Genomic DNA, 22,346 nt, shown 5'->3' on the forward strand with positions numbered 1-22,346 from the left:
TGTTCATGGAAACCGGTGCAGTCTTGGCAAATAACCTTTTTTAGTGAATAAATCCTGTGATTTATGAATGAATGAATAAACTTGCTATGTATTTCAGAAGCTTCTTAGATTGGTAATGACTACATATTTAGACTATGCAAGAGTGCTGTGCTTCACAAATACAACCCAGTCGAATACAAATACAGCAGTCACGAATTACTAAAAGTCAAAACTTGAGTATCATGAAGGTTAGGGATAAAATCACATGATCCATTTTCACATTTTGTCCATCTAAGAACATAAAACATCCTTAACGAGCTTCGTTTTATAAGCAAACAATTAACGAGATTGCCTGGAGCATCCGTCAACGTCACTGTACTTCACTCGATGTTGTTCTGATCAGAGGACACCCTGAAAACTGCAGTGACTGTGAGCTTCTGATAAGCTCTCCGCTTTAAATGTTCATTTCACTCAAATTTACAATCATAAAGTGTGAGTTTCGGGACAGATGTGGCTCCGTTTCCTCCGTCAAATGCAATGACACAGTAACCCACACTGTGGTCTGATGCCGCCAAGCAGTGGAGAATATACACAGCACAGAAACTGATGCTTTACCATACAGACACGACTCTAAATAATTACAAAATCATTCACATCATCACAACACTGAAGCTATAGGACATTCATGATTGTACGTTCCACGTTAACATGACCACAATAACAGTGAGACAGAACAGTGTTTCTGCTCTACACCAGCCTACATGACGGTAAAGCACAAATTAATATTACCAACAGGTTTACTTTGAATGGTGCAGTAAGAGGAGTATCAAATTTGAACCATCAAATAAGAGTCAAGCAGTTAACTCTTATAAGATCAAATACATCATCTATACAAGTACACAAGACTAGGATTTATGCAGTGATGGTGGGATGCATGGAGATGGATAGATATGTATGATGTAGGGATCGCAGGTGCAGTGTGTGTGTGTGTGTAAGTGTGTGTGTGTGTAAGGATGGGCAGATGGTAGAGAAATAGAGATGGAGCCTCTGTTCTCCAAACCCGTTCCATATTTAAGCGCATCACATCCTTTTCTACATAAGAGGTTCTTGTCAAGAAGACTCAAAGCAGGTTCACGTGAATGAATATTGCGAAAGGCGCTTCTCTATGTCAGCTGGAGATTTTTCCGCAGTGGCCGTATATAAGAACAGTCGCATATTTCACCGACGCACCCTTAAAGACGTGCACTGAGATCGTGTACGCGTTCAGAGCGCGACGCGACAAACCCGAACGCTGGCATAATAATCAACCAACCAAGATGTGTACATTACACTCGCGCGCATCGTATTTGAATATTACACATCGCGCGCTTGCAGTGTACACCACTTCTTTAATTTATAATGTGAGCGTTCCTGTCGCGTGGCGTCAGGGCTGATGGGGTATTAAAGCGAGCCCCCCGAGAGAAGGCGGATGGAAGTATGGATATAAAAGCCGCAGTGCGCCCAACACGAATAACGGCGTGTACTCACTTTATAGAAGATCATCTTTAAAGTGCCGTAGAAACCCATGGTGATGTTGATGGCGATAAATCCGGCTGTGATTCACTGAGAGTCGAAGAAGAATTTATGGAAATATATCTGCGTGATAAGAGCTCTATTAATCCCGGATAGATCCGACAGGGACATAATCATGCACGGACGGATGCATATGAAGCCGAACAGAAGAAATCAACGACTCGCCCGTCTGTCTCATTGACCGTCCTTTGAGCGGACTGACTGAGCGAACAGAAGGAGAGAGCGGGAGGGGAGGAGAGATGAAGAGAGAGAGAGAGAGAGAGAGGGAGAGAGAGGGAGAGAGAGAGGTGGGGGGAGAGAGGGAGAGGGAGGGAGTGGAGTTTTGATGGCCTCCCCCTCTTCCTGACAACACAGCACAAAAACCCGGACTTTCTATTTCTTTCTATTAGTAGGGACTGGAGTCATATAATATTATTTTATATTATGCTTCTATATAGTACAGTACTCAAGATTTTGTGAAATAAATCTAGAAATCTTTTGAACACACACACACACACACACACACACAAAAGTATTTATATATACACACATACACAATCACATACATACATATATACACACACACACACAATCACATACATATATACACACACATTTATATATAAATATAGATATATAAATATATATATAGTTTATAAATACAGACATGAAATTAATTCATTGCATGAGAAGACAAGAGACTAGAGTTTTGAAGGAAGAAAAAAATCTCAGCTATTAATCTTTATGAACGCGGTGTTTATTTTGTAATAATGACTGACTGATGGTAAACTATCCTGCTTATTACACGGCTGCTGAAATAAATGGACATAAAATATTGATTTGAGTTGAAATTAATTTATTAGCTTACTTGTAGAGACAGCGGTGAGACAGAACACAAGCACTGCCATGTAGGAAACAGACTTGAGCAGGTCAGTTACACAGCGTTGTCCTAGACCTAGACAACTGTCATTATTCAGAATATTTGACCTCTGAATTCTGCGACTGATAAATCTGAATCAAGTATTCCAGGGAGCCCTGCAATAATTGTGTTACAATATTAACAAAGCAAAAACGGACAGAAATGAATTGCTGGCTCTCATGGGGATTCAGCACACAAAGGGATCAGATGACAGGTTTTCTGCAGATGAGGAAGTGAATGGTGCAGCTCAGTGAACAGGGCTGTGCATGAAGCCAGAGGACGAAAGTGGAAGAGCCTGAGATTATATTCAACCGAAACCGGGTGGTGCACGCCTTCCACTTGTTGTGATTCCTAAGCCCGCCCCATAGCTGCTGAAGACGATTGCCGGCCCCTCCCCGTGTTATTTCCATCAGACTGAGCAGGTGGTATTTGGCACTCGAGGTGTTTTTTTTTTGTGTGGACTGCATGATTAAAGATCGCCCAAGCATAGACAGGCATATAAGGGTTGTGTAAAATAAAAATAAAAAAAATATATATTTAAAGTAATATATATATACTGAAATACTGTGCTATTTAGTGAGCAGTGGAGTAAAACCACAACCAGAACAAATAAGTCATGCAATTACACTGAGATAACTGTTGAAAACAAGCAGTAAACTAGAAGAAAATTCTGTAACCCTTTACAATACGGTTCCACTACATTAGTTACTAACAATGAAAAATACCTCTACAGCATTTAATATTCTTAGTCAATGTTAATTTCAGCATTTACCAATACATTATTAAAATCAAAAGTGGTATCTGTTAATATTTAATGGACCTGAGGTAACATGAATTAACAATGAATGGCAGTATTTTAACCTGTTAGCTTACATTCACAAAGATCAATACTGTAACCAATGTATTGCTCATTAACTATAACTATAAGCAACATTAACTAATGGGAACTTGCTGCAGTGTTACCAACAATTCTGTTTGACTACTAACACCAAGTGACAAAAAAGGTTCCCAGATACCTGCCTGTGGCGCTCTCTTGTTTACTCACAACATTTCATGATCACTTTGAAAAAATCCTACTTAAGATAAAGGAGGTCACATAAGGAGGTGACTGCTCGTCATTTTGTGTTGTTCCTGTGACTCACTGAACAAGTCGGGACATGTCCCACAGACACCTGATGTCTATACTGAACCACCCTGACTGCCTTTTTAAGAAAAGGGGGTCATCATGATATTTTAAATTGTGTCCTTTAACACTCATAACTATACTTTCATGACACAAATTCAGATTTGACTTTGTTTATATAACTTGTTTCAAATGTATTAAAGGGTTACTCCATCCCAAAATGAACATTTTGTCATTTATTACTCACCCTCATTTCGTTCCAAACCCATAAGACCTCTGTTCATCTTCGGAACACAAATTAAGATATTTTTGATGCATTCTCAGAGCTCTCTGACCCTCCCATAGACAACAATGTAAGTAACACGATCAACGTCCAGAAACATAACAAGGAGATCGTAAAATAATTTAAATTATTAATCATATTATACAAACAGTCACTGAAGCTTTACAACACAAAAACACCCCAAGTTTCTGTGTCATTGCTTTTGCTCAGAGGTAACAAGCTATGCTATCTCTCTATAAGCACAGAACAGCCATGATCAACCAGACAGAAGTTGCCATGCTTCAAACCCAACCTTTCCATTACACTTTACCAAAATGGGTTTAGATCAAACAAACTGGCAAGTGTGACAAAGCAAGAGTAAACAAACCTCAAGGGGTTGTGGTTGGTGTTACAATGCTCATTAAAGCCTAATCAAGGCAAATTAAAAGTGGGAATGTATCAAGGAAGCAAATGTGATCTCTGCCATTTGCTTGACATTCATTAGAAAGGAAACAGAACAGGATTAATAGGGCATCTACTTGTGAAACAATCAGCATGGCATCAAACACCTCCTATTGACCACCAGAGGCTAGGTGTAATAACAAACAACACCAAACTACTTTAAGGCTGCAAGTAACCAAGTTGTTAGTTAAGTTAGCAGTTCTAGCAACCACGTTTGAATCAACGTTCTAATCTGCTCCTTCGAGTAAGACTGATTCTCAGAGAAATCCATTTAGGGTATAAGAGTTGCCTCAACCTGATAATGAAAGTGCAGGCATATGAAATTGTATTAATAAAATGTGTTTACAGTGTGTGCGGTTGCTCAGCATTGCGAGCAGTGAGAAAATGCTTAAGAATGTAAGTACTGGAAAACAACACTTGTGGGTTTTGACTTGCTGGCACAGGTTCCTTAGATTGTTCTCTTTGCACTTAAAAATATAAATAAATCTGAAATTAATCTTTTCAGCTGCAGCGATACTGTATTCTGCAGGGATAGGACCATACTGAGTTACTGCGACCAAGCGTTAGAGACAAAATTGCACCTGTCAAAAGTTTCCAAGCAATTTGGTGATGAATTGCTAGGAAAAACTCTTCATCTTACACAGGTTCCAATGAATCTTTGTCCTGAAGCCAATGAAACTGGAGAGCAAGTGAGCAGCTATAAGGAGCCGTTACGCCAATAACATTCGCAACAAGGCCTGTATGAAATGGCGAGAAATTGTACTGACGTAAACTTGGGATATTTCTTTGAGAAACACTTGTCTCTGTCCTTCACCAATTGCAAACACTGTTTTTTGGTTGGAACAGACCTTTATCAAACTCATCGCAATGCAATCAAAACTAATGGGAGAATCCTCTCTTTCCGGGGGAAGTCATGGCCTAATGGTTAGTGTGTTGGACTTTCAATCCAAGGGTTGTAAGTTCAAGTCTTGGGCCAGCAGGAATTGTTGCTGTTTTAATTCTAAACAAAGACACACTGCCTCAGTTTTCAAGATTTCCTGACAACACAGATGAGATGTGTGGGATGAATTAAGGTACTTCTAAAATATTACGCTGGAGCAAGTTCGCATGAAGTATGCATTTCGAAACGGAGGATGTTTTTAAGCCTACGTCTCATCCTGCTGAAATGTTCCTATTAACACATTTCCCTTTCAAATGTGCATTCTGAATAAATAAACTGATTTCCCAACTAACCTGCTGCAGTCAAGTTTGTCTTCTCATTAACAATGTTTTTCTCTTACTTATCATATTTCATACCCATTTACATTTTTTTAAAATTAATTTGACTGATAAACACCCTTACAAAAACCTTTTTTTTTCTCTTTCATGTACTGATTTCCATTTGTATCGCCACAGTTTTGCTACACATACCATGGTTAATTTTCACAAGAGCAGTATTAAAATAGATGTATAAATGCGCGGACGTTTCTTTAAAGAAATTTAACAAATGTTGAACATTTTGGCTAATTAATCTTAAATAATAGAAAATGTCCAGATTTTGAAATCATCAGACAGATGCTCATTTTAACAGGCTTTTAATCAACTAGGTGATTACAGCACACTGAAAAGTAAACATAACCGGAAGAATCAATACACTGTTTCGACAAGCACTTCCAGTGTTCAATTCCGGTGCGATAATGGTCCATTCTTCTAAAAACACAGGTGTGATGATGACTCATCTCGACTGTTAGAACATCACTATGGCAACCCCTAAACAAACTGGAGCGTGTATGTATGTTGGGGGGGGGGGGGGGGGGGGGGGGGGGGGTCACTGGGAGTTTGGTGTATAAAGCACTCTCTCCTCAGACAAAAACCCTCCTAAACTTTACACAGCGGATAGGAATGTGTGGCATGTGAGAAGGTCCTGCCCGTGTGTTTTGAAGAGACTGTGAAATTTCATGAATTTTAGAATGATATAGATATGCTTAAGGCAACAAGACCTGCCAGACATATGATAGATGGCCCACAACAATGTTAAATTGTTATAGCGATGCAGCAATGCAAGTTCCAAGAAAATGTTAATTCCTTAAGACACTGTCACAAATCAAGCAGGAAAAATGCCAAGATGATGCTGCAAACAGAAGAACAGCTTGTGAAAATTTGTGGATGCTAAAACAGCTAGTGGATGAAGAGTCCAATACCATAATGCTCCCTTTTTTTAAACCTGGATCTATAAAATTTAATTAATTTTGTGAGCATAAAGTCACTCTTTACACCATAATGGTGGGGGACTGAAGAATAATGACATTCTTAGAAAAGAAATCCTTATTGGATAGTTTGGCATACACTATTATTTATTTATTTACTGTTAAACAAAAATTAGCATCCGAAAAAAATGTTTGTCATGATCACATGGTGCAGAATGTGTATTAAAAATAATGACAGAGAGGACATTTGAAGACCATCATCACTCATTCTTAAAATAAAAGATCATTTGAACTTGCGACATTGGAGATCAAGATTCCACAAAAACTTGGCACACACATTTTAACTAGATTTTTCATTTTCCCCTTTTCTTTCATTTTCCATTTTGAACACTTTGTCATTGACCCTGAATCATTCAAAATTCAAAATCAGCATTAAAAACAAAAACTTGCATGAATGAAAAAATTGCTAAAACATTCCCAAACATTTAAACATTGTATATTTGACCTTTTTGAAAAGAAAATGGAGGACAGGCAGTGTCCTCCCTATGAATGGGCAACCGGTGCAAAGCAAGAAAGCGCACATTCCAATCGGAGAGATGACATCGAGGTTAATGAATTCGCCTGTGGACTGCAATGTCCTACCGAGCACAATGATACCATCTGCTCCTGACCCGAGCATTTAGCCTCCAACTTGACAATAAGCACCTGATCTATCACGTTTGATTGGGCCCTCATGGCTGGGTGAATGATGAAGATGAAATGATACACAGAGACATCGTGGGGTCACTGTCGAATTTAGGAATTGGATAAACAACAATGCTGGCTAAATTAAACCAGATGTGTGTAAAGCATAGAAAAGCAGAGGATAATTACTTCTGTGATGTTAGGATCAATAAATACACCTGAGATAGAGAAGCAAATGAAATGTAACAAATATTATTAAAAATATCCTCTAAACAGAATCCCGAAACTGCTATTTCTTATAATTTTACAATTACTACAATCAGAATGAGCACAGACGGGCCTTAGTCTCTTAACTCTTTAATTCCTTAATGAGAGTTGGGAGAATTTCATCATGGTCTGATGCAAAGGCTTTTCTCAATTAGCCACAGTGCCATTTGGTATGACATGTGCACCCAACATTTCTAGGGTCATGCATGCAAATATATTCTTCATTTGCTCCATTTGTTGCAAGAACTAAAATATTCAAGCATACATGCTCACTGACCCTTGCACCCTGATCTAATCTTGCAATATGACTGTCATAAATTCTTTGCAAACATACTGACTCATATGTTGACTATCATGCAGTAAAATCTAAATAGATTTTTGTTGGTAGCAACAGAGGTGAATGACTTCATTACAAGGTTTTTTCTGTTAAACCCCAAAGAGTTGTTCCACTTCTACTATCGACAGCAGAACTGTAAAGTATTAAAGCAAAAGAAAATGTCCATTAGTTTGTGAAGGAAGGTTATGGGCAAACGATTTAAAATAGCAGGAAAGACGACTACAAAAAACTCCAGGTGTTGTTTTCCTATCTGAGGTCTATAATTTTACCCGGCCTGTAGTGGTAATGTAGGGTAATTAGTGGGGACAGTGGCTACTGCCTTATTTTTACAGCTGTTTGTGAAGTTCAGCAGCTCTCCATATTTTCAGTTCCAGCTGTTTGTGAAGTTCAGCAGCTCTCCATTTTTTCAGTTATAGTAACTGTTACTGACTGCTTACAGACAGGTTCCTCTGCATTCTTAAGGAGAGAGAAAAGAGCCTAAGGCAATACCTTACACTGCGAAAGAATTACATTTTAAAGCAGGAGTGTCCCATCCTGCTCCTGGAAGGCCACTATCCTGCAGAGTCCTAATTATCCTAATCCTAATTAAACACATCTGAAAGAACGAATCAAGGTCTTCCGGATCACCAGAAACTTTAAGCCAAGTGTGTTGGGGGAGCTTGGAGCCAAACTCTACTGAACACTGGGCTTCCAGGAGGAGGATTGGACACCCTTCTTCTAGAGAACCTGCCAAAACTAAGGTAGTGACCTTATAGTAATTCTGTGAGCAGATATGATGTTATCCCCTCCCTTGATAGCTTGAAGTGAACCATAACAGGAGGGCAACAGTCAGTCCTGCACAACATGAAAGAACAAACTGTTAAAAGCTCCACTTTTGACCCTCCATGTTGCAGTGGAAGACAGGATTCTTCATAGGTGCAGTGACTTTTAGCATTGCAGATTCCCACAGAAAGTCTTTGCCCTGATCTGGTTTCAGATGATGATTTTTAGGCCACTCCAAGAGCGTTAAACATAGGTAACATGAGGGAAGAGACTTGAAGAGCTAACTGGCAATGTCAACTGGAAAAAAATATGAAAGTCTAATTTTTTTCCTTTTTGAATGAAATTTAAAAGCCAACATGCATTACTTACCCTACTCTGAAACTCTATCAAGGATGTGAAACTTTTACATCTAAGTCAATCTTGTAGCCAATACAATTAGTGAAGAAATGTCAATGCGTGACAGCAAAATCCCACATAATGTGAGATGTATGATGTTTATCTTAAGACAGTTGCCTAAGGTCTGCTCAGAGCATGTGTGCATATAGATTTGTAAACCGATGCAATCTAGTGCCACTGCAGCTATTGCTATTCTATCTGAAGATTTTCTTTCATCTCCCACTTTGATGAGTCTCAGTGCAGATACTGCAGACAAGTCCAGATACAACATTTCTATCCTTATTAAAAAAAAAAAAAAGTCTCATTATAAGCTGACCTTTCATGGACTGTTTGTTTTTGTGGAGACACATTCGAGAAGTGACCATTTTTTTAGAATCTGTGACTGCAACAGTGTATGTGTGTGAATGAGAAAGTAGTCGGCTATGGAAGGTCAACTAACACTATGTAGAAAATGATGATTACCACTAACAGATAAAAATAGACCCAGATTACAGACCTGGAGCTCCACTAACAATGTTTTGTACTCTCATGAATGGATTTAAAACTGAAGAAAGGAGACATGAAGTCTGTGGTCTTGAAACCTCTGTGTGAACCAAATAACAGGGATGGGAATATTTAGGCACCTCACAATCTGTTCCAATTCTGATTCTTGGAATCAAAATCTAATTCCAAAACGATTCTTGATATACATTTTTTTTAATGAATTAAAAGTTTATCGACTTTGAACATCAGATGTATTTGGACATTTTCATTAAATTACTTATAGAAGTTTTTTTCAAATAATTACACATTTATAATCAAATCAATTGTTTCCAGACAAGCGCAGTGCCAGATTTTTTATTTAGGAGCATTGCTGCTGTTTGATTATTACTGATTACATTATACACAGTGGCAGATCTAAGTGGCTGCATTCATGCTAATTATTTTAAAATATCAGATGTTTTGTCCTGTCCTAAAGACATAACTGACTGTGTTTTCACTTATTTTGTATTATAAAAAGCCTTTTGAGATTCTTGTGTGTAACTGGCAGCAAGCAGAATACAGCTCTAGCACATAAAAATGTTATTGCACATAAGTGAGAAAATAACTAAGCTCAGAATCGATTCAGAATATTTTGTTGAATTGTTGAAGAAAGACTCGCAGTGGATAAGAGAAGGCAATCCATGTTTCTCCCACCCCTACTGAACAGGGCCATCCTCACAGCTAAAGGAAAGAAATACCCCCTTCAGCAGCTACTTGTTTGAACACAAGCTCTCTCAATGAGAAAGATAAACTTTATGGAAGGAGGTGAAAGATTGTTCCATTAGCAAATTCACTGTACATCGGTTGTACTTTGTCTTCTCCAAGGAAACTCTTATGATGGATTTAGTGTATCCAGAGTTGGATACACCTGAGCAAAATTTTAATGTTCTAGAGTTTGTAAAAGTAGACAAATTGATGGAGTACAGGTCTGGAAAAGCTAGAACTTCAGCAAAGTAATCTCAGGATCTACAAACAAACAGGCTGTGCTGTTTCAGAGTGATAAATGGTCTTCCACACGTGAGTTAGAGATGCTCTCATGTTGATGGAATGCAGGTGGAACAGATTTTGGGTAAAAGCCATGCCACACTCTCCAAAATCAACAGACATTTATATCAGACTGTATGATATACATCACAGCCAAGAATTTAGTCATAATTAACAAACTGACAGAACACAGGAACATCACAACTAACATGAAAAACATTTTCAGCCATGAGGGCGGGATTGAGAAAACTGACTAACTTGTGTACCCTAATAAGAGGTTTAACTACTGGACAAGTCATAATCCTGACTCTTTAGCTTGAAACATGTAAACCTGCTTCACTGCAGAGGGCATGTTCAGTCTTGTTGCCTCTGTCATTAGGTGTTTCCTCTTACACTAGCCCCTGTTCCAGACGCTCCAGTCTGGCTGGTATAATAAATAGTTTTCAGTGCCGAGGGAGGATCTTAACTATGCGGTTAGACCACAATTGCAGCTCTTTCATATCCATGTACGCTGACGCTGATTCTGAACCAGTTTCACCTCTTCAAACCTCATTCCTCCATGAGAAAGCACTGCCAAAGCTGATCAGATATCAGTGTCAAAATTACACCACAAGGTGCTTTTCATAAAAACAACAGCCCAGCCTTTGAAATGAGGAATGGAAAAATACCTGAAAAATCAAATCACAGCTAAATGTACTACTGGTTGCTGTCTTCCAGAAATAAAAAAAGAAATAGCTTGGCAAAGAAACAAACGATTTTTGACTTTTGTTTTGGATGGTATGTGTCAGTTGAAGCCAGATGATGTAACACAACAGCAATGCTGGCCTGTCTCGGATGTTAAGTGAAAGACATTGCAACTTTCACACTAGACGATTAAAAGAGGAATATAATGGTACTCATGATCATTTCTTGTTCATGAATCATGTTCTTGCTCTGGTTGGTTGCACAAATATTGACAAAATGTTTTTCTACTGACTCAAGTCCAGTCAATTTAGATGTGGACAGCTGTCAGAGCTTTAATCAGTGTATAAAAACATTTACCAACAAACAAAACCTATTACAATGACTTCATTCAAGTGCACCAGAGCAAGCGCGACTCCAAAATAACAGTAAGGATCAGATTTAGCTCAATTATGGAGCAGTGCCTGTGGCGAAGGTTTAAAATGATAACCAAACGCAAACAGAAAGAGTAAACACAAGCAGGCTCCTCAAGAGCCTCAGGACAGGCCTCAGGGGTTGGAGGAGCTCTCGCTCTCTCTACTTTCTCAATTGGCTTTCAGAAAAACAACACAAAGACTCTAAGCACATGTTGTTAAAAATCGGTGTGACCGGCTAAGAAAGCTGGTATCAAAGACACAAACTTTTTAATTGCACATAAAGGACTTAATTATACAAGGTTTGAATTTAAAGCGAGATAAATCACTTGAGGCACAGAGGCACAAACCGCTGTCCGATGAGATATAAGAGAGACGCGTGACTCTGGGTCAAGATGTGAGAGTGTGATGAAGTAATTACTTTTAGTCAGGCCCTGTAGGACAAAGAGTGACAGTTGCTAACAGGATGATATCAAGTGTTTGGTTACATCTCCAGAGGGTTGAGAGAGCAGTCAGTCATGAGCAGACACACAGTCCTCTCAGCTCTTCCTGTCTGTGTATACTGCAAAACAACAAGAGCGGGTTCTCCCAACCTAATACCATGGGTGATGGTTTAAGTAAGGGAGGAACACAATGTAGCAATCAGAGAGATAGAATGAGGAACTGAGTCAGAGAGCAAGATGAAAATAAGCAATGATGAATAAAGATATTCAGCCTATGCTTTATTTAATACTTTGTACATTTGTTTGATGTGTTGCATGACAATCCACAGACTGTGCGCACAGCACACAGCCCTCATTTGGGTTGACTGGATGAATTTCATGGTAGCAACATTCTCAGAAATAACAAAAGGCAATGCAGAGACAACACTAACTGAACCAGCAAGAAACGTTAATGAATTTACTAACGTTTTTTTAATTTGCTGAATTTACGTAGCCAGGTAAATTTAACATTTCATGTTCGCTGGTCATTGATCATATGAAAGAGGTGGACACATTTATAATGTATTAAAACCAGTGACATGAACATGTTAAGAAAATCTTTCTTTTTGTCCAGTGCAAAAAATGACTGAATTTAATGGTAAAAGACTGTAAAAATGCTACAGTAAAAACCTGTTAAATGGTTAACTGTAAGCTCCCCTACTATATACGGCGAAAAACTGTATTGGACATAACATGTAATTCAACGGTAGTATGCCATTTTTGGAAGTGAAAAAAAAAAAAACTGTATAATTTACAGTGTATAACTGTAAATTGACATTTCCAGAATTCCCTGGGTTACATTTCAAATTTGATGGTTTTTTTTTTGTTGAAATAACTATGTTTCTTCTTTAGTTTTTTACATTAGGGTTGTATGTTACATCTAATGTTGTTAAATTAAGGTTTATTGCATTGTTTCAGTTTAATGCATGTTACTATGATAGTGTTTAGTGTTTGTGTGAATGAAACTGTACATTTGTTAATATTTAAAAGCTGCTTGTGATGGGCTTTGGTTCATCATGTGACACTCTCATTACCACCTGCTTTTGATTGTTATCAGTGTATTACAAAGGTACAAAACAGATTTTAGTACTTCAATAGGTTGATATATTTACATTATATCAGTTAATAAAATGACAGTATTGAAACATAAATTTAAGTTAAAACCGTAAAACCTAAAACGCTGCTACCACATTTTCTTACAGCAAAATTCTGGCAACCACAGCAGCCGTTTTTTACTGTAAATTTTATGGATTTTTTTATTACAGTGTAGATATATATTTTTGGGTCAATAGTCAAAGTTCAGAATACTATTTGGAGATTTTTATTCTTTGTACAGAAGGTAGTGGTCAAACTCTCACTTTCTTTTGAATTTGTCCAACAGGACCAAAATGCAACGTTAGAAAAAAATCAGAAGTGCACAACCATGCAAACACAGCTTTAAAGAAGCAATGAACACTTCCATGAGTGCCTCAATGACATCACTTGCACATAGACCCTTGCATAAACCAGGTTTTAGTGAGAATGTGGAAAGAGGGCAATGTGGGCCTCTGAAATGAAAAAAAAAAAAAAAAAAAAAAGGTGTATGGAAAAAAAGCTCCATCACACCCTGCTTCAGGGTGTTTTTGGAACTTGATTATAATTTCTGCTGAATTTCATGCTGAAGGAAACAGCTGGACCACAGGCATGGAAATTCACTTATTAAGACTGTTGTGATATCCATCTAAACAGTCCCTTAAACCACCCCGGACAGACAGTTTTTTTTATTTATTTATTTATTTTTTTACATATAATGTGGAACATCAGAGAGAGAGAGAGAAAGAGAGAGAGAAACACTACTTAACTGCAACTAGATGAGAAGGACTACATTGTTTAGAGAAAAGCAGTTAGATAACTTGTTTTTCTTTTTAATGATCTCAGAAATTCAACAGGAAGCAAAGAGGGTGCACAAGTTCTCTCTGCAAAGTCAAACGGGTCAAAATTTTCTACGCATTAACACTTCCAAAGACAGGCTTCATGGTCCACAACAACACAAAAGAGACCTATATTATTCAAGGGAGCAATCTGCCCATCATCAATAATAGATGTCTGCCAGTGGCAGCAGAACGATAAGTGCTCATGTATTCTTAATGAGTCTAGGGTTTGAGAGGAACTGCGTGCCACCTCGTGTTCTAAACGGCCGCCCATGGGGAATCGTGGTTATGTATCCCTGTTAACACGCATGACTTCACCAGAACTGCCCCATCAACCTCCTCTCTCATGAATCCAACAGCTCTGAGAAACACTCGTCCAGATAGACCACACAGAGCGCTGGAAGACTGCAATGCCGCAGTGTTTAACACCGCTTTGAGGTCCTACTATGAACGAAAAAAAGAAACGTATAGCTCATTAAAGGTGCAGCCTTCTGTTTATTGGGCTTTTACCAGGTCTTGTAGTTTCTAAAAGTTCCTTTGTGGGGGCTGGCATTCAAAAACCAACTGAGGAATTGTAGGTATGAGCTCAAGATTTCTATAGTCTGCTAGCAAAAAGAGACCAGAATAAAGACAAATGGTCGTTTTGAAACTGAGTGAGAGCTGGGATATAATGAACTACTTCCATTGTCTTGGGTCAGTTTGCTGAGGTTTTGAAATATCTTGAGTTGAATGCAAACCAATTGTGCCTGTCTTATCTCTTGCTCAGCCTTCAAAAAACCAGAAGTCATGTTTAACCAATTGATAATAGAGTAAAATTTTCATTATTTTATAATAGAGGTCATCACTAATAATTTCATTCTGTTTTACTGACTGCCAACATGTTTATGTACTTTTTCCAGCATAATGACTTTGTCTTAAGGGACAGTGGAGGACAGTGAAGTAAATGTTACAATTAATTGGTTAAAAATATGGTAACAAGCCAAAAAACTAGAATGTGTAAAACAGAATCCTGTTCTTTAACATTTACTCTGTTGCACATTAATACAACATGTAAAAATGTAATGTGCAAAAATTGTTAACATTACAATTTAAAATAATGTGAAATCCGTCACAATGCAAGATTGTTGCGATTATGTAAAAACAATAAAAAACAGGCCAGTTGAAATTATTATTCAAACATACCCAAACGACTCGTATTTAAACTGGAAACAACTGTGATTCAGAATCAAATTGGGAAATCTGTATCAGTACCCTCTCCTAATAAGGAAGCTTATTACACCGAAGTGCTAAATTGTTCTGGGTTTTCCAGGGTTGTAGTGGGATTGTGGATAAGATTATTCAGATCTGGGAAAGTAACACATTTATGCTGGTTTTAAGATGTTTTGTGTAATGCTGGGAAAGTTCCAGGTATAAACATATTGGAAGCAAATAAAAATGCATCCCATATGATACTTAGCAAGTTAAAGCCACGGCTATCTAGTAGGGCTGTGCAAAAAATCGAATGTGATTTTCATGCGCATCTCATCAGTAAAGACGCTCCTGTAATTAGTAGTATATCTCCAGCACGTGCGTTAAGATCAGGGTTGCCAGGTTTTCACAACAAATCCTGCCCAGTTGCTTCTCAAAACTAGTCCAAAACTATCCCAATCGCGTTTCCAGGAGGTTCCCAGATAAAAATTGCATCCCGGGGTTAAAATATACGTTTTTTGGCAGGGTCGCCTTGGTAAAATTCACAATTTCGGGGCTAAATATCACGTTATTGGTATTGGGGTTGCTTCAACCCGCGGACATGAAAAACAACCGCAGACTTGGCAACACTGGTTCAGATGGAGCGGAATTTACTACACAGAGCCGTAGTCCACCGACAAGCTACACAAAATCGCTTTCAAAATCAAAAAGAATCGCCTGCGATCGATTTTGTGTAGATTGTCAGTGAATTATGGCTCTGTGTAATAAATGCCAACCAGTGTTGCCAAGTCTGTGGTTGATTTTCATGTTCACGGGTTGAAGCGACCCCAATTCCAATTACATGATATTTAGCCCCTAAAACGTGAATATTACCAAGGGAACCCTGCCAAAAACGTGTATTTTTATCGCCCGGAACGAAGCGTGATTGGACTAGTTTTGAGAAGCAATTGGGCAGGTTTTGTTTTGAAAACCAGGAAATCTTGATCTGAACGCACGTGGTGGAGATATACTACTATATCACAGGAGCACTTTACTGAGGAGATGCGCATGAAAATCGCATTCGGTTTTTTGCACAGCCCTACTATCTAGTCATAAATTTCTCTTCTGGAAGAAGCTATGACACTATATCCTAAAAGTCTTCATATTCAAATCTCTGCCCAGTTCCTCTCAGAGAACACTCCAGCATCTGCTAAAAATAAAACCTCTTAGACTCCTAATGATACTTCATGTCAAAGTACATTAACATAGTGGTAAATCAAAGCCTTTACAAGGAATGCTCATTCATTAAAAAATTAAACACTAAGTACTAGACACACAGAAAATAATTCTTATTGAATATTCTTATTGAATCACAATTCACCCGAAAATAAGAGTGCTGTACCTTATCATTCAGACACAAATAAAAAAAATGTTATAAAGATGAAATTAATTAAATAAAAATATCCATCTTCACTTTGGGATGGATAACTTTATTTGAATATTCATAATTTAATAACCACAAGCTGCCACTCACCAAGGTAAGATAGCAATAAGAAGATAAAAAAAAAAAATTTAATTATTTAAATATTAAAGGCTTTAAATATTTAAGTATATTTAACTATTAAAACATTATCTAAATATATATATATAAAAAATTAATTATTTAAATATTAAAGGCTTTAAATATTTAAGTATATTTAACTATTAAATATTTATATATATATATATATATATATATACATATATATACACACAAACACACACACTTAAAACATTATCTAAATATATATATATACACACACACACCTAACTTTATTTACACACACACACATATATATATATAGTTTTTAAATCACTTCTGCATAAACTATATATTTTAAACATGTATGTCATTGCATATTTGCATCATGATTTGATATTTATGTATTTCAAATAAATGTAATTATTAAAAAAAAAAATTAGCTAAATTTTAAGGATTATATAAAAGTTTCTATAGTCCACCTATAAGTGACACTATAGAACACCACAATTGCAGTCACAGAGACGCTGGCAGTCTGCAGCAGACCTGAATTAGAGATGCTGATTAAGGAGTTCTTGTAAGGCTGGCCGCACCCCTCTACAGTACATGCTGAGAAATGCAAACTGAACGTGGTGCTTTACGTGATGAGAGATGCTGGGTCAGTGACGCAGTCTATGCAGCTAGCCGAGTGCTTTCTCCTGCTCAGCCGGAGGCACTGCGAGGCCTCAGTTTGCTTTTGGCTACAGAGTTGTTGATTAAGTCCAACAGGATCCAACAAGGCAAGAAGTGTCAATAAACGTGTGTATAGAAAGACTCAAGCATGCACTGGCACAGTGTACAGAGCTGCCCTACTGAAGATAGATTGAGTACAAACATGACTTCCTTTTCCTTCTATCAGCTTTGCCACAAAGAGAGAGCATCTTTTTACGCCAGCTGGCCATCCTCCTTTGAGGATTCCTTGATTTTCGGTCCAAAGCTACGCTGCTTTTTCTAGTGATCACTGGACATGTTCTGTTTTAAAAACAGCCAGGTAGGTTGCACTGAATGAAAGGAGATAAATCATCTATAACACCCAGGCTGATATCACAACCATTTGCATATTCTCATTTCATAATCACTGCTCCACACCGCTGCCTTGGGGCTGGGTAGATAAGGGTTGAATCAATGGGCTTGTTCGTGAACCATCCCTTGCTAAATCAATCACGAACACTCAGAATAGAAGTGAAAATACCAAACTGATATATTAAGTAAGTGTGCGCCAATTTGTAACTTGAATGTGCGAGGCTTCCACTTCCAGGAATATAAGATGAATAAAAAGGGTCTGCTATGTGTAAATAATTTAACAATTTGCTGCACTATTCAAATTATTTATCTAAAGCAGCTAATAAATCGGAAGTCTTGCACATTCATATTCACTTGTATAAATCCACCTAATTTATAGTCCAACGAATGAATGAATGAAAATGAGTGTATGCCAGGAAAGCTGTGGATGCCCTCTGGCAAGACATGGTAATTCATTTGGCATGATACTCATATTGTATGGATATTCTCTAACAGCTAGCCATTGAGGGACATTGGTTGTACAGGCTACTCATTTCCAGGTGCATCATGAATGGAGTGCACTTGATAAGGTTCACTATGGTTTGAGACACCACTACAAATGGCTCCCATCTCAAATAGTTCACTATATAAAGGGTAATAGGGGCGATATCAGATTCCTCCATTCAGGCTGTTTTTATGAACCAAATCCATTGATTCACTGAAAACAGATTGAAAATAATTTTATTTTCAAGAAGAAGAAAATTCTCATGAATGCATTAGGGAAGTAGGATGGATGTTAATTGAACTGAATACCTTTATTGTCACTGCATGTAGCATACAACAAAATTTTGTATCTCTCATGGAATTGCAACTATATTAATCTACATTCACACTTATAAAACATACATATAAACAAATATACATAAAAAAATGAGGAATTAGTCCTAAAAGAAACCTAAAAACCAATATTAAAGTGACGTGCATTTCATTGCAATAGTATGGCACAGTGCATTCTTCCAAAATTTTAAGGGTAATTATGAAGAAAGAGAAACGGGGAGAAAGAATCCAGTTTGCATATGGCTGTTGGGTAAAAGCTGTATCTGAATCTGGAGGTGCGAGTCTTTAAAGCTCTGTAGCACCTTCCAGATGGCAGTAGTGCGAACAAATTGTGAAACGGGTGAGTGCTGTCCTTGATAATAGTGCTGGTTTTTAAATCAACATTGGTAGCGTGATTTATTGCAATGCTTTTTTCCTCAATTGGACAGAACAAACGTGGCAGACTTGTTACTTGTTCAAATGACAATATCCGTTGATAATGCTAATTCAGGTCATATATTACAAGACGTAGGCTAGAATCTGTGAGTGCAAAGTACAATATCCACACTGGTGCGGTGACTGACTGCAACACATAGGCCTACTCCATCCTCAAGACATTAGATTTATCCATGCCAGAGCACAACCCACGCAAGAAAGATAATTCCACACAGCTGCAATGGCAGGTTTTCAAACAGAGATGGTGACAAAGAGGCAAAACTTACAGACTGTGGCTTTAAATTAAGATCTGTTTATACACAAATCAACTTTTTTTGATACTTTGTGCTTTCATTTTTTTGTTCCAGTCCCCATTTAATGTAATAGGATGAAAAAAAAAAGACCAGTAAATTCTTTAAAATTTCTCCTTTTATGTTCAATGGAAAAAGGTCAGACATTCTTGTTTGGAACAACTTGAAGTATGATGTCAGAATTTCCACTTTTGTATAAACTACTTTTTTTTGTGTAAATACACTTAAGCATGACACAGTTGTTTTAAAAGTGTTAAGAATGTAAACGGCAAATCAGTTTTATTTGGTGCTACTCTACTAATGTAACAATGGATGTTTCAATATTAGTGCTGTATTGGTCAACTGGATTTACCCAACAAACCCTTAACTGAACCTTCGGCTTAACTCCCCAGAGCCGATTAGACTTTATGTACACCGCACCACCTTATCATGTAGGTACATGAAAGGTAACAGCTTTTCCCTTTGCTGACATTCTGCACTGAGACCTGCCCACAAGGACAGCTGTATGGAAATTAGACAGCTTGGGCTGCACCATTACATGGCCCACCCTGGCAGCGCTCAGAACAACGGTTCTCTCAGCACCGTTGCTTCAGGCATGAACTTGGCAGATTAGCCATTCAGGAAACAAATAAGCCCTCTAACACAGACGGCCCCCTGAAAGGGAGAAATAAAAACAACCTGAATGCTACGACCAGAGAAAAGAGGCCTGAAAAACACTACGTTTCCTCCCTCCAAAGACATTGTGTCTGAGGGATGGAAAACCTCTGTCGGTGAGCTTGTTTTTCATCTCGTCTCTCTCTCGATGCACAAGCAGTGATATTTAACGAGGTTGTAAATAAGCAGCCCTGGGGCATTGTATTATAACAGGATACGTGCACCCTAAGGTCCTCAACAACAGAGGGTACACAGTACAAATATTTCTGAACGAGAGAAATCGTAAAAAGTACAGAGCCGACCGCCCACTCCTCTGCTACTTGTGATGCTCATCTGCTGGAACGTGTCGGTGTGAGATCTAACATGTAGCAGATACCACTGAGGTTGTGTTGCTCTATTGATTGGACCGTAGCACATGTTTCTTGTTGAAGAGGCAGGCTGAATCCTTTTCTCATTGTCGGCAAAACTCTGATGAACACAGAGAGCGGGCGGGCTGGGATCTCACTCACTCCATAGACACTGAGGGTGGGCGGCAGTGAGAAGGACGCTGTCCACCTCCCTCTATCTGTACACGGTTGCCAGGCAACACGAAGAGAGCTCTGGCCAACCGGAGGGTTGTAGTGCTCTCCTTCTGGCCACTCGTGAGTAAACTCTACATAGACTTTTATGAATATTTACTAGAGGTGATGAGAAAAATAAAACGCAAACTGCGGTACATTACTGTGATTATAATTAGGACACTCAATCAACACTAAAGTATCAATTAGGGCTGTCAATCAATTTAATCAAATTACATATGCAGATTAGTCAAAAGAACCTCATTTAATCACACAAAAAAATAGTCGCTGAGAAAAACGAAGTGAATTCAAAGACAGTGACAGATGAGCAAATCATCTGAAGTTATCATTAGAAGTCAGTATATAGTATGAGTAATGTTAAAAAGTTTTTGAAGGGGTAGTTCACCCACAAATTAAAATCCTGTCATCTAAATCTACTCACCCTCCTTTCATTTTCCAGACTTTTGGTCATCTTTGCAACACTAATAAAGCATTCATCATCTATTAGGCAATCAACATTTTCAAGCTTAAAATTAAGACCCCTTAAAAGTGACCCATATGAATTAGGGCTTAACGATTTTGGAAAATAATCTAATCACAATTTTTTTTTAATATGCAATTTTTTTAAAGCTCTTTATGTTCTGTATTATTCAACAAAGACAAGCAATATTTTTAATCATTTTGTGTTCTGTATTATGACCAAGATAAAGCTCTTTATGTTCTGTATTATTCAACAAAGACAAGCAATATTAGATAGATTAAATATAAATGTTCTTTACTGTAGGCCAGGCCTAAATTAAATTTTTATTTAACAGCTACAATCACAGAAGTATATTAACTAATTTGTTGAACTTCCAACCTTGTAAGCATGTAATTAAGACAACAAAGCACTGACAAATAAGCCTGGTGTAAACATTAATATGAAAATTAGTAATAAACAAAACACACAAACTAAATATATATATATATATATATATATATATATATATATATATATATATATATATATATATATATATATATATATATATATATATATATATATAAATAAATAAAATTTTAATAAAAATATATATATATGATTTGTTTTTATTTTAATTTATTTATTTTTACAAAGAGGATTTGCAACAAGTAATTATACATCTACAAAATGAAACTCATTTTTCACAACACACTGTAGGAAAACAAATGTTCGCCATATTATGTAACAATACTGATGTGCAGCTGTGCACTTTCTACTTTTCATTCACTGATGCTTTCAAAATTATAGAGTCAATTTTGACAAAACCATCTTACAGTATGTTAGCCAGCTAAATTGCATTATCTTGGTGACCAAAAAAAAAAAAATTGATAAGCTCAAAATATTTAAGATTATAAATGGAAATTAACTGGATCCAAACTCTTGATTGTCGTTGAGACCTGATGGTGATTCCTACCTCTAAGGACTCAAAATTAAGAGTTTGTGTTTAGATCTCATGTAAATGTCCAAGCATTTAGGCATAACACCTCTTAAAGCTTTAGACAAAAACCATGGAAACAATATCTATTTTTATTATTAAACCGACTGTTGCATGCTGAAGCAGGCATTCCTGAATTTGTAATAAGGTCTCTAAAAACTAAAGTCCAGGAACAAAAACACATCTAACTTGGGTACTGAGGGTGGAAACTTCTCATAATAAGAATTTTTTTTTCTTTTTTTAATTACACTCTCCCTCAGCCCTCATTTTGTTCTATTGGCCAGCCATCTGTCTCTGATTCACTGTGTGCTGATGTGTGTTAATAACCGTTGTGGAAATGTAGGGACACAAACAGCCACATGGTTTCCGGCCATCCGGTCAAATTATGATGCAGCCAGATAACATGGATTTTAATATCCTGATTTTTTTAAGAGGGCAAAAGAAAGAAAAAGCACAATAGCAGGACTCT

At 37.4% G+C, this 22,346-nt stretch overlaps 1 protein-coding gene across 3 annotated transcripts in view; it reads right to left on the reverse strand.

Annotated features, from left to right (window-relative positions):
- LOC109062711 (F-box/WD repeat-containing protein 7) overlaps positions 1-22,346 on the reverse strand; it is a 158,262-nt gene that overhangs the window by 26,675 nt on the left and 109,241 nt on the right. The window contains exon 1 of one of the 3 annotated variants that reach the window (XM_042716250.1): positions 1,507-1,773. The exons of the other annotated variants lie outside the window; for them this stretch is intronic. Within the exon in view, the coding sequence (XP_042572184.1) occupies positions 1,507-1,545 (39 nt within the window). The 5' untranslated portion in view covers positions 1,546-1,773. Of the gene's footprint in view, positions 1-1,506; positions 1,774-22,346 lie in introns of those variants that run through there. 3 annotated transcript variants of the gene reach the window in all.

The sequence above is a fragment of the Cyprinus carpio genome, chromosome B1, assembly GCF_018340385.1.
Source record: "Cyprinus carpio isolate SPL01 chromosome B1, ASM1834038v1, whole genome shotgun sequence".
In the NCBI taxonomy this organism is placed as follows: domain Eukaryota; kingdom Metazoa; phylum Chordata; class Actinopteri; order Cypriniformes; family Cyprinidae; genus Cyprinus; species Cyprinus carpio.